Source organism: Caloenas nicobarica, unplaced genomic scaffold (assembly GCF_036013445.1).
Source record: "Caloenas nicobarica isolate bCalNic1 unplaced genomic scaffold, bCalNic1.hap1 Scaffold_596, whole genome shotgun sequence".
In the NCBI taxonomy this organism is placed as follows: Eukaryota; Metazoa; Chordata; class Aves; order Columbiformes; family Columbidae; genus Caloenas; species Caloenas nicobarica.
Genome location: NW_027017585.1, coordinates 1 through 12,263, shown reverse-complemented (window position 1 = coordinate 12,263; position 12,263 = coordinate 1). Strand labels below are relative to the sequence as shown.

The window sequence follows — 12,263 nt, the reverse complement described above, 5'->3', positions numbered from 1 at the left end:
ACAGGGGCGGGGGGGCGGAGACAGCGCCTGGGGGGCGGAGACAGCGCCGGGGGGGCGGAGACAGCGCCTGGGGGGCGGAGACAGCGCCTGGGGGGGCGGAGACAGCGCCTGGGGGGCGGAGACAGCGCCTGGGGGGGCGGAGACAGCGCCGGGGGGGCGGAGACAGCGCCTGGGGGGGCGGAGACAGCGCCTGGGGGGCGGAGTCAACGCCTGGGGGGCGGAGACAGGGGCGGGGGGCGAGGACAGCGCCTGGGGGGCGGAGCGAGGGGCGTGGCCTGCCGCGGCGGGGCGTGGCCGTTGCATGGGGGCGTGGCCATGAGGGGGCGTGGCCACGAGGGGAGGGGCGTGGCCAGGCGCCGAGGTGGGCGTGTCAAGGGGCGGGGCCAGGGAGAGGAGGTGGGAAGGGGGGGGAAGTGGGATTTGGGGACTGGGGTGAAGTGGGGGAACTGGGATGGACTGGGGGAGCGGGGAGGAACGGGGACAAACTGGGAGCAAGAGGAGGGGCTGGGATGAACTGGTGGAACTGGGACGAACTGGTGGAACGGGGGCCAAAGGGGGGACCTGGGTCCGATGAGGGAAACTGGGAGCAACTGGGACAAACTGGGACCAACTCGGGGAACTGGGACAAATTGGTGGAACTGGGATGAACTGGTGGAACTGGGACCTTCTGCGGGAACCGGGTCCAACTGGTCAAACTGGGACCAACTGGGGGAACTGGGTCCGATGAGGGAAACTGGGAGCAACTGGGACAAACTGGGAGCAAGTGGAGGGACTGGGATGAACTGGTGGAACTGGGACAAACTGGTGGAACTGGGGCCAACTGGTCAAACTGGGACCAACCGGGGGAACTGGGTCCGATGAGGGAAACTGGGATCAACTGGGACAAACTGGGACGAACTGGTGGAACTGGGGCCAAAGGGGGGGGACTGGGATCAACTGGGGGAACTGGGTGCAACTGGTCAAACTGGGACCAACTGGGGGAACTGGGTCCAATGAGGGAAACTGGGAACTGGGACAAATTGGTGGAACTGGGATGAACTGGTGGAACCGGGACCTTCTGCGGGAACCGGGTCCAACTGGTCAAACTGGGACCAACTGGGGGAACTGGGTCCAATGAGGGAAACTGGGAGCAACTGGGACAAACTGGGAGCAAGTGGAGGGACTGGGATGAACTGGTGTGACTGGGACAAACTGGTGGAACTGGGGCCAACTGGTCAAACTGGGACCAACCGGGGGAACTGGGTCCGATGAGGGAAACTGGGATCAACTGGGACAAACTGGGACGAACTGGTGGAACTGGGGCCAAAGGGGGGGACTGGGATCAACTGGAGGAACTGGGTGCAACTGGTCAAACTGGGACCAACCGGGGGAACTGGGTCCGATGAGGGAAACTGGGAACTGGGACAAATTGGTGGAACTGGGATGAACTGGTGGAACTGGGACCTTCTGCGGGAACCGGGTCCAACTGGTCAAACTGGGACCAACTGGGGGAACTGGGTCCAATGAGGGAAACTGGGAACTGGGACAAATTGGTGGAACTGGGACGAACTGGTGGAACTGGGGCCAAAGTGGGGGACTGGGATCAACTGGGGGAACTGGGTCCAATGAGGGAAACTGGGAGCAACTGGGACAAACTGGGACCGACTGGGAGCAACTGGGGTGGGGCTGCCATTCCTGGGGTCTGCCAGGACGAGGTGAACTGGGAGAACTGGGAGAACTGGGAGAACTGGGGGGCTCCGTCCCTCAGGCCTGTGGAATGGGGGGGGGTGATGGGGTTAATGGGGGGGTCACGGGGGTTAATGGGGGTCATAGGGGTTAATGGGGGTCATGGGGGTTAATGGGGGTCACAGGGGTTAATGGGGGTCATAGGGGTTAATGGGGGTCATGGGGGTTAATGGGGGTCACGGGGGTTAATGGGGGTCATGTGGGTTAATGGGGGTCATGGGGTTAATGGGGGTCACAGGGGTTAATGGGGGTCACGGGGGTTAATGGGGGTCACAGGGGTTAATGGGGGTCACGGGGGTTAATGGGGAGTCATGGGGTTAATGGGGGTCACGGGGGTTAATGGGGGTCACAGGGGTTAATGGGGGTCATGGGGTTAATGGGGGTCACGGGGGTTAATGGGGGTCACAGGGGTTAATGGGGAGTCATGGGGTTAATGGGGGTCACAGGGGTTAATGGGGGGGTCATGGGGGTTAATGGGGGGGTCACGGGGATTAATGGGGGGTCAAGGGGATTAATGGGGGGGGTCACAGGGGTTAACGGGGGGGTCATGGGGGTTAATGGGGGGGTCACGGGGGTTAATGGGGGGGTCATGGGGGTTAATGGGGGTCATGGGGTTAATGGGGGGGCCATGGCGGTTAATGGGGGGGTCATGGGGGTTAATGGGGGGGGGTCACGAGTGTTAACGAGGAGGTCATGGGGGGGGGGTCACCCCTGGGAAACCCCCCCCGACAGTCACGACCCACCTGGGGACACGTCCCCTCCTCGTCCTCCCCCCGCCGGCCCCTCCGCTCGCGGGGACGCTGGGCTGGGGACCCTGGGGGGGACACACAGGGTGGGGGTGGGGGTGAGGGCCCGGGGGGGGGGGCCGTGTGACCCCCCCCCACCCCGTCCCCCATCCCCCGTCCCTCACCCCTCCCGCTGCCCCCGGGGGTGTCGCAGCAGCCGCGGTGCAGCCGGCGCCGCCGCGAGACCTGGGCCAAGCTCCGGCGCGCGGCCGCCGCCAGCGCCGCCGCGTCCTGCACCTGCGGGAAGGCGGCGAACAGGGTGGGGGGGTGGGGGTTGAGACCCCCCCCCAAACCCTACCGGGGGTCCCTGTGTCGCCGTTGTCGTGTGTGTCCCCCCCCCCAGCCCCGGCCCCGCAGACCTGCATGGCGGCCAGACACGTGCGGCGGAAGCGGGCGCTGGTGCTGCCGCTCACCACGGCCGAGAGCGCGGCCGCCGCCACGGGCAGCGATCGCGCCAGGCGCTGCTGGGCCTGCGGGGGGCACGGGATAACGGGGGGCACGGGATAACGGGGGGCATGGGGTTAACGGGGAGCACGGGTTAATGGGGGATCACGGGATTAACAGGGGTCATGGGGTTAATGGGGGTCACGGGTTAATGGGGGTCATGTGGGTTAATGGGGGTCATGGGTTAACGGGGGGCACGGGTTAACGGGGGTCATGGGTTAACGGGGGGCACGGGTTAATGGGGGGCACAGGGTTAACGGGGGGCATGGGGTTAACGGGGGGCACGGGATAATGGGAGGCACGGGTTAACGGGGGGCATGGGTTAATGGGGGGCATGGGTAAATGGGGGTCACGGGGTTAATGGGGGTCACGGGTTAATGGGGGTCATGAGGTTAATGGGGGTCAGGGGTTAATGGGGGTCACGGGTTAATGGGGGTAATGGGTTAATGGGGGTCACGGGGTTAATGGGGGTCGTGGAGTTAATGGGGGTCATGGGTTAACGGGGGTCATGGGATAACGGGGGGCATGGGGTTAACGGGGGGCATGGGGTTAACGGGGGGCACAGGTTAATGGGGGGCATGGGATAATGGGGGGCACAGGGTTAATGGGGGGCACAGGGTTAATGGGGGTCATGGGATAACGGGGGGCATGGGATAACGGGGGGCATGGGCTTAACGGGGGTCAGGGGTTAACGGGGGGCACGGGATAACGGGGGTCAGGGGTTAACGGGGGGCACGGGTTAATGGGGGGCACAGGGTTAATGGGGGTCATGGGTTAATGGGGGTCATGGGATAACGGGGGGCACGGGATAACGGGGGTCAGGGGTTAATGGGGGGCATGGGATAACAGGGGGCATGGGGTTAATGGGGGTCAGGGGTTAACGGGGGGCACGGCTTAATGGGGGTCATGAGGTTAATGGGGGTCACGGGTTAATGGGGGTCATGGGGTTAATGGGGGTCATGGGTTAATGGGGGTCACGGGGTTAATGGGGGTCGTGGAGTTAATGGGGGTCACGGGTTAACGGGGGGCATGGGGGTTAACGGGGAGCATGGGTTAATGGGGGTCATGGGACAACAGGGGGCATGGGCTTAACGGGGGTCAGGGGTTAACGGGGGGCACGGCTTAATGGGTGGCACAGGGTTAATGGGGGTCATGGGGTTAATGGGGGTCATGGGTTAACGGGGGTCTCGGGGTTAACGGGGGGTCATGGGGTTAACGGGGGTCTCGGGGTTAACGGGGGTCACGGGTTAACAGGGGGTCACGGGGTTAACGGGGGTCAGGGGGTTAATAGGGGTCATGGGGGTTAACGGGGGTCACGAGTTAACGGGCGTCACGGGTTAACGGGGGTCAGGGGTTAATGGGGGTCATGGGTTAACGGGGGTCACAGATTAATGGGGGTCATGGGTTAACGGGGGGTCTCGGGGTTAACGGGGGGTCTCGGGTTAACGGGGGTCACGGGGTTAATGCGGGGTCACGGGGTTAACGGGGGGTCCCGGGGTTAACGGGGCTCCCGGGTTAACGGGGGTCCCGGGTTAACGGGGGGTCCCGGGGTTAACGGGGGTCCCGGGGTTAACGGGGCTCCCGGGTTAACGGGGGTCCCGGGTTAACGGGGGGTCTCGGGGTTAACGGGGGTCCCGGGGTTAACGAGGGGTCTCGGGTTAACGGGGGGTCCCGGGTTAACGGGGGGTCTCGGGTTAACGGGGGTCCCGGGTTAACGGGGGTCACGGGTTAACGGGGGTCACGGGGTTAATGCGGGGTCACGGGGTTAACGGGGGGTCCCGGGGTTAACGGGGCTCCCGGGTTAACGGGGTCCCGGGAGCTCCCGTGCCGTGCCCCCCGGCCGGCGTGACGCACCCGCTGGCGGCGCCGCAGCTGCTCCAGCACGGGCTGCACGAGGCCGCGCAGCCCCCGCGCCAGCGCCGGGCGGCCGCCGCGCAGCGTCGGCTCCAGGTGCCGCAGCAGCAGCCGGCGGGTGCCTGGGGACAGGGGGGGACAGCCCGGGCTGGGGGGGGACACCCCAGGGTGCAGGGACAGCCCGGAGCTTGGGGACACCCCCTGACCTTGGGGACACTCCCGGAGACACCTCCTGAGCTTGGGGACACCCCCTGACCTTGGGGACACCCCTGGAGACACCCCCCGACCTTGGGGACACCCCCTGACCGTGGGGACACCCCCTGACCATGGGGACCCCCCAACTCATAGGGACACCCCCTGACCTTGGGGACACCCCTGGAGACACCCCCTGACCTTGGGGACACTCCCGGAGACACCCCCTGACCATAGGAAATCCCCAAACCATAGGGACACCCCCTGACCTTGGGGACACCCCCAAACCATAGGGACACCCCCAGACCTTGGGGACACCCCTGGAAACACCCCTGACCTTGGGGACACCCCCAGACCTTGGGGACACCCCTGGAAACACCCCTGACCTTGGGGACACCCCCAGACCTTGGGGACACCCTTGGAGACAACCCCTGAGCTTGGGAACACCCCCTGGAGACACCCCCTGAGGTTGGGGACACCCCCAGACCTTGGGGACACCCCTGGAGACACCCCCTGACCATGGGGAACCCCCAACTCATAGGCACACCCCCTGACCTTGGGGACACCCCCAGACCTTGGGGACACCCCTGGAGACACCCCTGACCTTGGGGACACACCCAGACCTTGGGAACACCCCTGGAGACACCCCCTGACCTTGGGGACACCCCCTGACCGTGGGGACACCCCCTGACCATGGGGACCCCCCAACTCATAGGGACACCCCCTGACCTTGGGGACACCCCTGGAGACACCCCCTGAGCTTGGGGACACTCCCGGAGACACCCCTGACCATAGGAAATCCCCAAACCATAGGGACACCCCCTGACCTTGGGGACACCCCCAAACCATAGGGACACCCCCAGACCTTGGGGACACCCCTGGAGACACCCCCCGACCTTGGGGACACCCCCTGACCTTGGGGACACTCCCGGAGACACCCCCTGACCATAGGAAATCCCCAATTCATAGGGACACCCCCTGACCTTGGGGACACCCCCAAACCATAGGGACACCCCCAGACCTTGGGGACACCCCTGGAAACACCCCTGACCTTGGGGACACCCCCAGACCTTGGGGACACCCCTGGAGACACCCCTGACCTTGGGGACACACCCTGACCATGGGGAACCCCCAACTCAGAGGGACACCCCCTGACCTTGGGGACACCCCTGGAGACACCCCCTGACCTTGGGGACACCCTCAACCCATAGGGACACCCCCAGACTTGGGGACACCCCCTGACCTTGGGGACACTCCTGGGGACACCCCCTGACATTTGGGACACCCCTGGATACCCCCTCAGCCCTTGGGGATCCCCCCCCAGGGACCCCCCCCAGCCCATGGGGACCCCCCCAGCCCTTGGTGATCCCCCCCCAGGGACCCCCCCCAGCCCATGGGGACCCCCCCAGGGACCCCCCCATCCCATGGGGACACCTCTTGGGACCCCCCCAGCCCATGGGGACCCCCCAGCCCTTGGGGATCCCCTCCCCGGGACCCCCCCCCCCCCAGCCCATGGGGCCCCCCCCCTCACCGCTGTCCATAGGCCTGGAAGGGGTCGTGGTGGCGGAGGAAGAGGAAGAGGAGCAAGGTCTGGGGGTGACAGTCCCGGTCGGGGTCCCCCCCCGCCGGCCGCACCGCGTAGGTGACATCGGGGGCCGCCAGCTCTGCAGGGCGGGGGGGGACGGACACATGAGGTGACACCGACGGGGGTCCCAATGGCAGGACCCCCCTCCCTGGGACCCCCCCGCTCACCTTCCTCGTCCCGGGGTCCCACGCGGGGGGACGCGAAGAGGCCGAATCGCGGCCACTCGGCCACGCACGACGGGTCCCCCAGCAGCTGGGGGGGGACGCGGGGACACGGGAGCCCCCCCGGGTCGTACAGGAACACGTGAGACGCGTCAAGGACAACGGCGGGATGTGTGACCCCCCCCCACCCCACCCCGGGACGCGGGGACGGGGATGGGGACACGAGTGCCCCCCCCACCCCGGGGATATAGTGACAGTGGGGAGGTGGGGGGACACGTTGGGGACGGGGACACAGCACAGGTGTCCCCACCCTGGGATATGGTGACAGGGACACCGGTGTCCCCCCATGTCCCCCCCGGGATATGGTGACAGGGACACCGGTGTCCCCCCATGTCCCCCCCCAGGACATGGTGACAAGGACACCAGTGTCCCCCCACGTCCCCCAGGATATGGTCACAAGGACACAGGTGTCCCCCCATGTCCCCCCCCAGGATAAGGTGACAGGAACACCAGTGTCCCCCCCATGTCCCCCAAAATATGGTCACAAGGACACAGGTGTCCCCCCATGTCCCCAAGGACATGGCGACAAGGACACTGGTGTCTCCCCAGGACATGGTGACAGGGACACCGGTGTCCCCCCATGTCCCCCAGGATAAGGTGACAGGGACACCGGTGTCCCCCCACGTCCCCCAGGACATGGTGACAGGGACACCGGTGTCCCCCCATGTCCCCCCCCCAGGACATGGTGACAAGGACACCGGTGTCCCCCCATGTCCCCCCAAAATATGGTCACAAGGACACAGGTGTCCCCCCATGTCCCCCAGGACATGGCGACAAGGACACCGGTGTCCCCCCAGGACATGGTGACAGGGACACTGGTGTCTCCCCATGTCCCCCCAGAATATGGTGACAAGGACACAGGTGTCCCCCATGTCCCCCCAGGACATGGTGACAAGGACACAGGTGTCCCCCCATGTCCCCCCAGGATAAGGTGACAGGGACACCGGTGTCCCCCCCATGTCCCCCAGGATATGGTCACAAGGACATGTCCCCCCAGGATAACGTGACAGGGACACCGGTGTCCCCCCATGTCCCCCAGAACATGGTGACAGGGACACTGGCGCCCCCCTGTGTCCCCCCCCAGGATAAGGTGACAGGGACACCAGTGTCCCCCCATGTCCCCCCAGGATATGGTCACAAGGACACAGGTATCCCCCACGTGTCCCCCCAGGATAAGGTGACAGGGACACCGGTGTCTCCCCATGTCCCCCCCAGAACATGGTGACAGGAACACCAGTGTCCCCACGTGTCCCCCCAGGATAAGGTGACAGGACACCGGTGTCCCCCCATGTCCCCCCCCAGGACATGGTGACAAGGACACCGGTGTCCCCCCATGTCCCCCCCCAGGACATGGTGACAGGGACACCGGTGTCTCCCCATGTCCCCCCAGGGTATGGTCACAAGGACACAGGTGTCCCCCCATGTCCCCCCCCAGGATAAGGTGACAGGGACACCGGTGTCCCCCCCACGTCCCCCAGGATATGGCGACCTCGGCCAGGCGGGTGGGCAGGTTGGGGACAGCCCGGTGACAAGGACACAGGGCGGTGACGGGCAGGACGCTCAGGTCGCCCCCCAGCCCCGCGGCCGCCGCCGGGGGGGGCACCCGCAGCGGGATGGGGGACCCGGGCAGCGGGTGGATCCTGGGGCACGGGGAGGGGACACCCCCGGGGGACGGGGGCCTGCGGGGACACGGGGGGACACGGGGCTGTGCCCACCCTGGGGGGTCCAGCACCATGGCCCCGGCCCTGTCCCCACGCCATCCCTGTCCCCATCCCTGTCCCCAGCCCATCCCTGTCCCTGTCCCTGTCCCCAGCCCATCCCTGTCCCCATCCCCATCCCTGTCCCCATCCCGTCCCTGTCCCCGTCCCTGTCCCCAGCCCATCCCTGTCCCTGTCCCCATCCCTGTCCCCATCCCGTCCCTGTCCCCGTCCCTGTCCCCATCCCTGTCCCCATCCCATCCCTGTCCCCATCCCTGTCCCCATCCCATCCCTGTCCCCATCCCGTCCCTGTCCCTGTCCCTGTCCCCATCCCTGTCCCCATCCCTGTCCCCATCCCATCCCTGTCCCCATCCCTGTCCCCATCCCATCCCTGTCCCCCTCCTGTCCCATCCCTGTCCCCATCCCTGTCCCCATCCCATCCCTGTCCCTGTCCCAATCCCTGTCCCCACGCCATCCCTGTCCCTGTCCCCATCCCTGTCCCCAGCCCATCCCGTCCCTGTCCCCATCCCGTCCCTGTCCCTGTCCCTGTCCCCATCCCTGTCCCCATCCCATCCCTGTCCCCATCCCGTCCCTGTCCCTGTCCCTGTCCCCATCCCTGTCCCCTCCTGTCCCCTCCTGTCCCCTCCTGTCCCCATCCCATCCGTACGGTGTGAAGTGGCAGCTCCGGACCCGCAGCCGCGCTCCAGCCAGCGCCCCGGGACCCTCCGGGCTGGGGACGGGGACAGGGACGGGGACAGGGGCAGGGATGGGGACAGGGACAGGGATGGGGATGCGGTGGGGACAGGGATGGGGACAGGGATGGGGACAGGGACAGGGGCGGGGACAGGGCTGGCACCGAGGACACGGTGACCCTGTCCCATGTCCCCAAGGGATGAACCACCAGGCGTGGGGTGTCCCCGGGGTGGGGGTGTCCCCAGACCGAGGGTGTCCCCGGGGGGTGTCCCCAGGTGTCCCCAGACCGAGGGTGTCCCCGGGGGTGTCCCCGGGGGTGTCCCCGGGGGTGTCCCCACAGCGGGTGTCCCCGGGGACTCACCCGTAGGTGCGGGAGGTGACGGTCCCGTCCACGCTGACGCAGAAATGAAATTCCACCTGGGGGGGGAACGGTGTGGGGACCCCCCCGGTGTCCCCTTGTCCCTCCATGTCCCCTCCGTGTCACCTGATGTCCCCATGTCTCCCTGCCCTGCCACATCCCCTGTGCCCCCATGTCCCCTGTCCCCGCCATGTCCCCCCCATGTACCCATGTCCCCTGTCCCCCCATGTCCCCATGTCCCCTGTCCCCCAGTGTCCCCCCTATGTCCCCTCATGTCCCCATGTCCCCTGTCCCCCCATGTCCCCGCCATGTCCCCCTCATGTCCCCATGTCCCCCCCATGTCCCCATGTCCCCTGTCCCCCCATGTCCCCCCATGTCCCCCCCATGTCCCCATGTCCCCTGTGCCCCCATGTCCCCCCCATGTCCCCATGTCCCCTGTCCCCCCACGTCCCCCCCATGTCTCCATGTCCCCTGTGCCCCCATGTCCCCCCCATGTCCCCATGTCCCCTGTCCCCCCATGTCCCCCCCATGTCCCCCTCATGTCCCCATGTCCCCTGTCCCCCCATGTCCCCCCCATGTCCCCCTCATGTCCCCATGTCCCCTGTCCCCCCATGTCCCCCCCATGTCCCCATGTCCCATGTCCCCCCCATGTCCCCATGTCCCCTGTCCCCCCATGTCCCCGCCATGTCCCCCTCATCTCCCCATGTCCCATGTCCCCCCCATGTCCCCCCCATGTCCCCCTCATCTCCCCATGTCCCCTGTGCCCCCATGTCCCCCTCATGTCCCCATGTCCCCATGTCCCCCCCATGTCCCCATGTCCCCTGTCCCCCCATGTCCCCCCCATGTCCCCATGTCCCCTGTCCCCCCACGTCCCCCCCACGTCCCCCCCATGTCCCCATGTCCGCTGTCCCCCCATGTCCCCCCATGTCCCCCCATGTCCCCCTCATGTCCCCATGTCCCCATGTCCCCTGTGCCCCCACGTCCCCCGCACCTCGGGGTGCACCAGGCAGGTCCTGTGCAGGAACCGCCGCAGGGTGACACAGTCGGGTGACACCGTCCCGGGCGGGGGGCTGAGCTGGGGGGCGGGGTAGCACTGGGGGGGCCACCCAGACCCCCCCCCCCAAAACCTGCCCCCCCCCCCCCAGCAAGGGCGGGGGGTCCTGCTCGGTGACACCGATTTGGGGCACAAACCCAGCCCTGCCGAGGGACTGCGACCAGTTTGGGTCCCCCCCAGCTGTGCGCTGGGGTTTGGGGAGCCCCCCCCCCCCTCAGTGACCCCATTTTCATGCCCCCCCCCCTCCCCGAAATGAGGCCGCCCCGGTTATTTTTATCCACCTGCCCTACTTGTGCTGGGGGCTGCGGCTCCTGGGGCCCCCGGCCCAAATTGCACCCCCCCCAAGGTCACCGTGGGGAAGGAGGACGGGGGGGACAATGGGGGGGGACACACACACAAGGGGGGGACAATGGGGGGACAAAGGAGGGGGACAAGGGGGCCCCCCCATCCTCACCTGGCAGCTCCAGCGCAGCCGCGCGCGGTTCAGGATCTGGTGGCAGCACCGGCCGGGGGGGGGACACGGGACCCCCGGCAGCTCCTGCACCCCCGGGGCGGCTGGGGGGGGGCACAGCGGGGACCCCCAGGGGGGTTTGGGGGGGATATGGGGGTTGGGGGGGGCACAGTGGGGACCCCCAGGGGGGTTTGGGGGGGATATGGGGGTTGGGGGGGGGCACAGTGAGGACCCCCAGGGGGGTTTGGGGGGGATATGGGGGTTGGGGGGGGCACAGTGGGGACCCCCAGGAGGGGTTTGGGGGGGATATGGGGGTTGGGAGGGGGCACAGTGGGGACCCCCAGGAGGGTTTGGGGGGGGTATGGGGGTTGGGGGGGGCACAGTGGGGACCCCCAGGGGGGTTTGGGGGGGATATGGGGGTTGGGGGGGGCACAGTGGGGACCCCCAGGAGGGTTTGGGGGGGATATGGGGGTTGGGGGGGGCACAGTGGGGACCCCCAGGAGGGTTTGGGGGGGATATGGGGGTTGGGGGGGGCACAGTGGGGACCCCCAGGGGGGTTTAGGGGGATATGGGGGTTGGGGGGGGCACAGTGGGGACCCCCAGGAGGGTTTAGGGGCTGGGGGGGGGCACAGCGGGGACGCCCAGGGGAGTATGGGGGGGATATGGGGGTGGGGGGGGCACAGTGGGGACCCCCAGGGGGGTTTGGGGGGGATATGGGGGTTGGGGGGGGGCACAGTGGGGACCCCCAGGAGGGTTTGGGGGGGATATGGGGGTTGGGGGGGGCACAGCGGGGCCCCCCAGGGGGGTTTGGGGGGATATGGGGGTTGGGGGGGCACAGTGGGGACCCCCAGGAGGGTTTAGGGGCTGGGGGGGGGCACAGCGGGGACGCCCAGGGGAGTATGGGGGGGATATGGGGGTGGGGGGGGCACAGTGGGGACCCCCAGGGGGGTTTGGGGGGGATATGGGGGTTGGGGGGGGCACAGTGGGGACCCCCAGGGGGGTTTAGGGGGGATATGGGGGTTGGGGGGGGCACAGTGGGGACCCCCAGGAGGGTTTAGGGGCTGGGGGGGGGCACAGCGGGGACGCCCAGGGGAGTATGGGGGGGATATGGGGGTGGGGGGGGCACAGTGGGGACCCCCAGGGGGGTTTGGGGGGGATATGGGGGTTGGGGGGGGCACAGTGGGGACCCCCAGGGGGGTTTGGG

At 67.7% G+C, this 12,263-nt stretch overlaps 1 protein-coding gene across 1 annotated transcript; it reads right to left on the bottom strand.

Annotated features, from left to right (window-relative positions):
* Window positions 1-6,898: 6,898 nt before the first annotated feature.
* Window positions 6,899-11,163, bottom strand: TOP6BL (TOP6B like initiator of meiotic double strand breaks; the record flags this gene model as incomplete). Its single annotated transcript, XM_065658119.1, has 6 exons — window positions 6,899-7,057; window positions 8,296-8,485; window positions 9,171-9,233; window positions 9,558-9,613; window positions 10,546-10,629; window positions 11,063-11,163. Coding segments are annotated over 6 exons (653 nt in total), but the record flags the coding sequence as incomplete, so codon positions are not given.
* Between the last annotated feature and the right edge of the window lie 1,100 nt (window positions 11,164-12,263).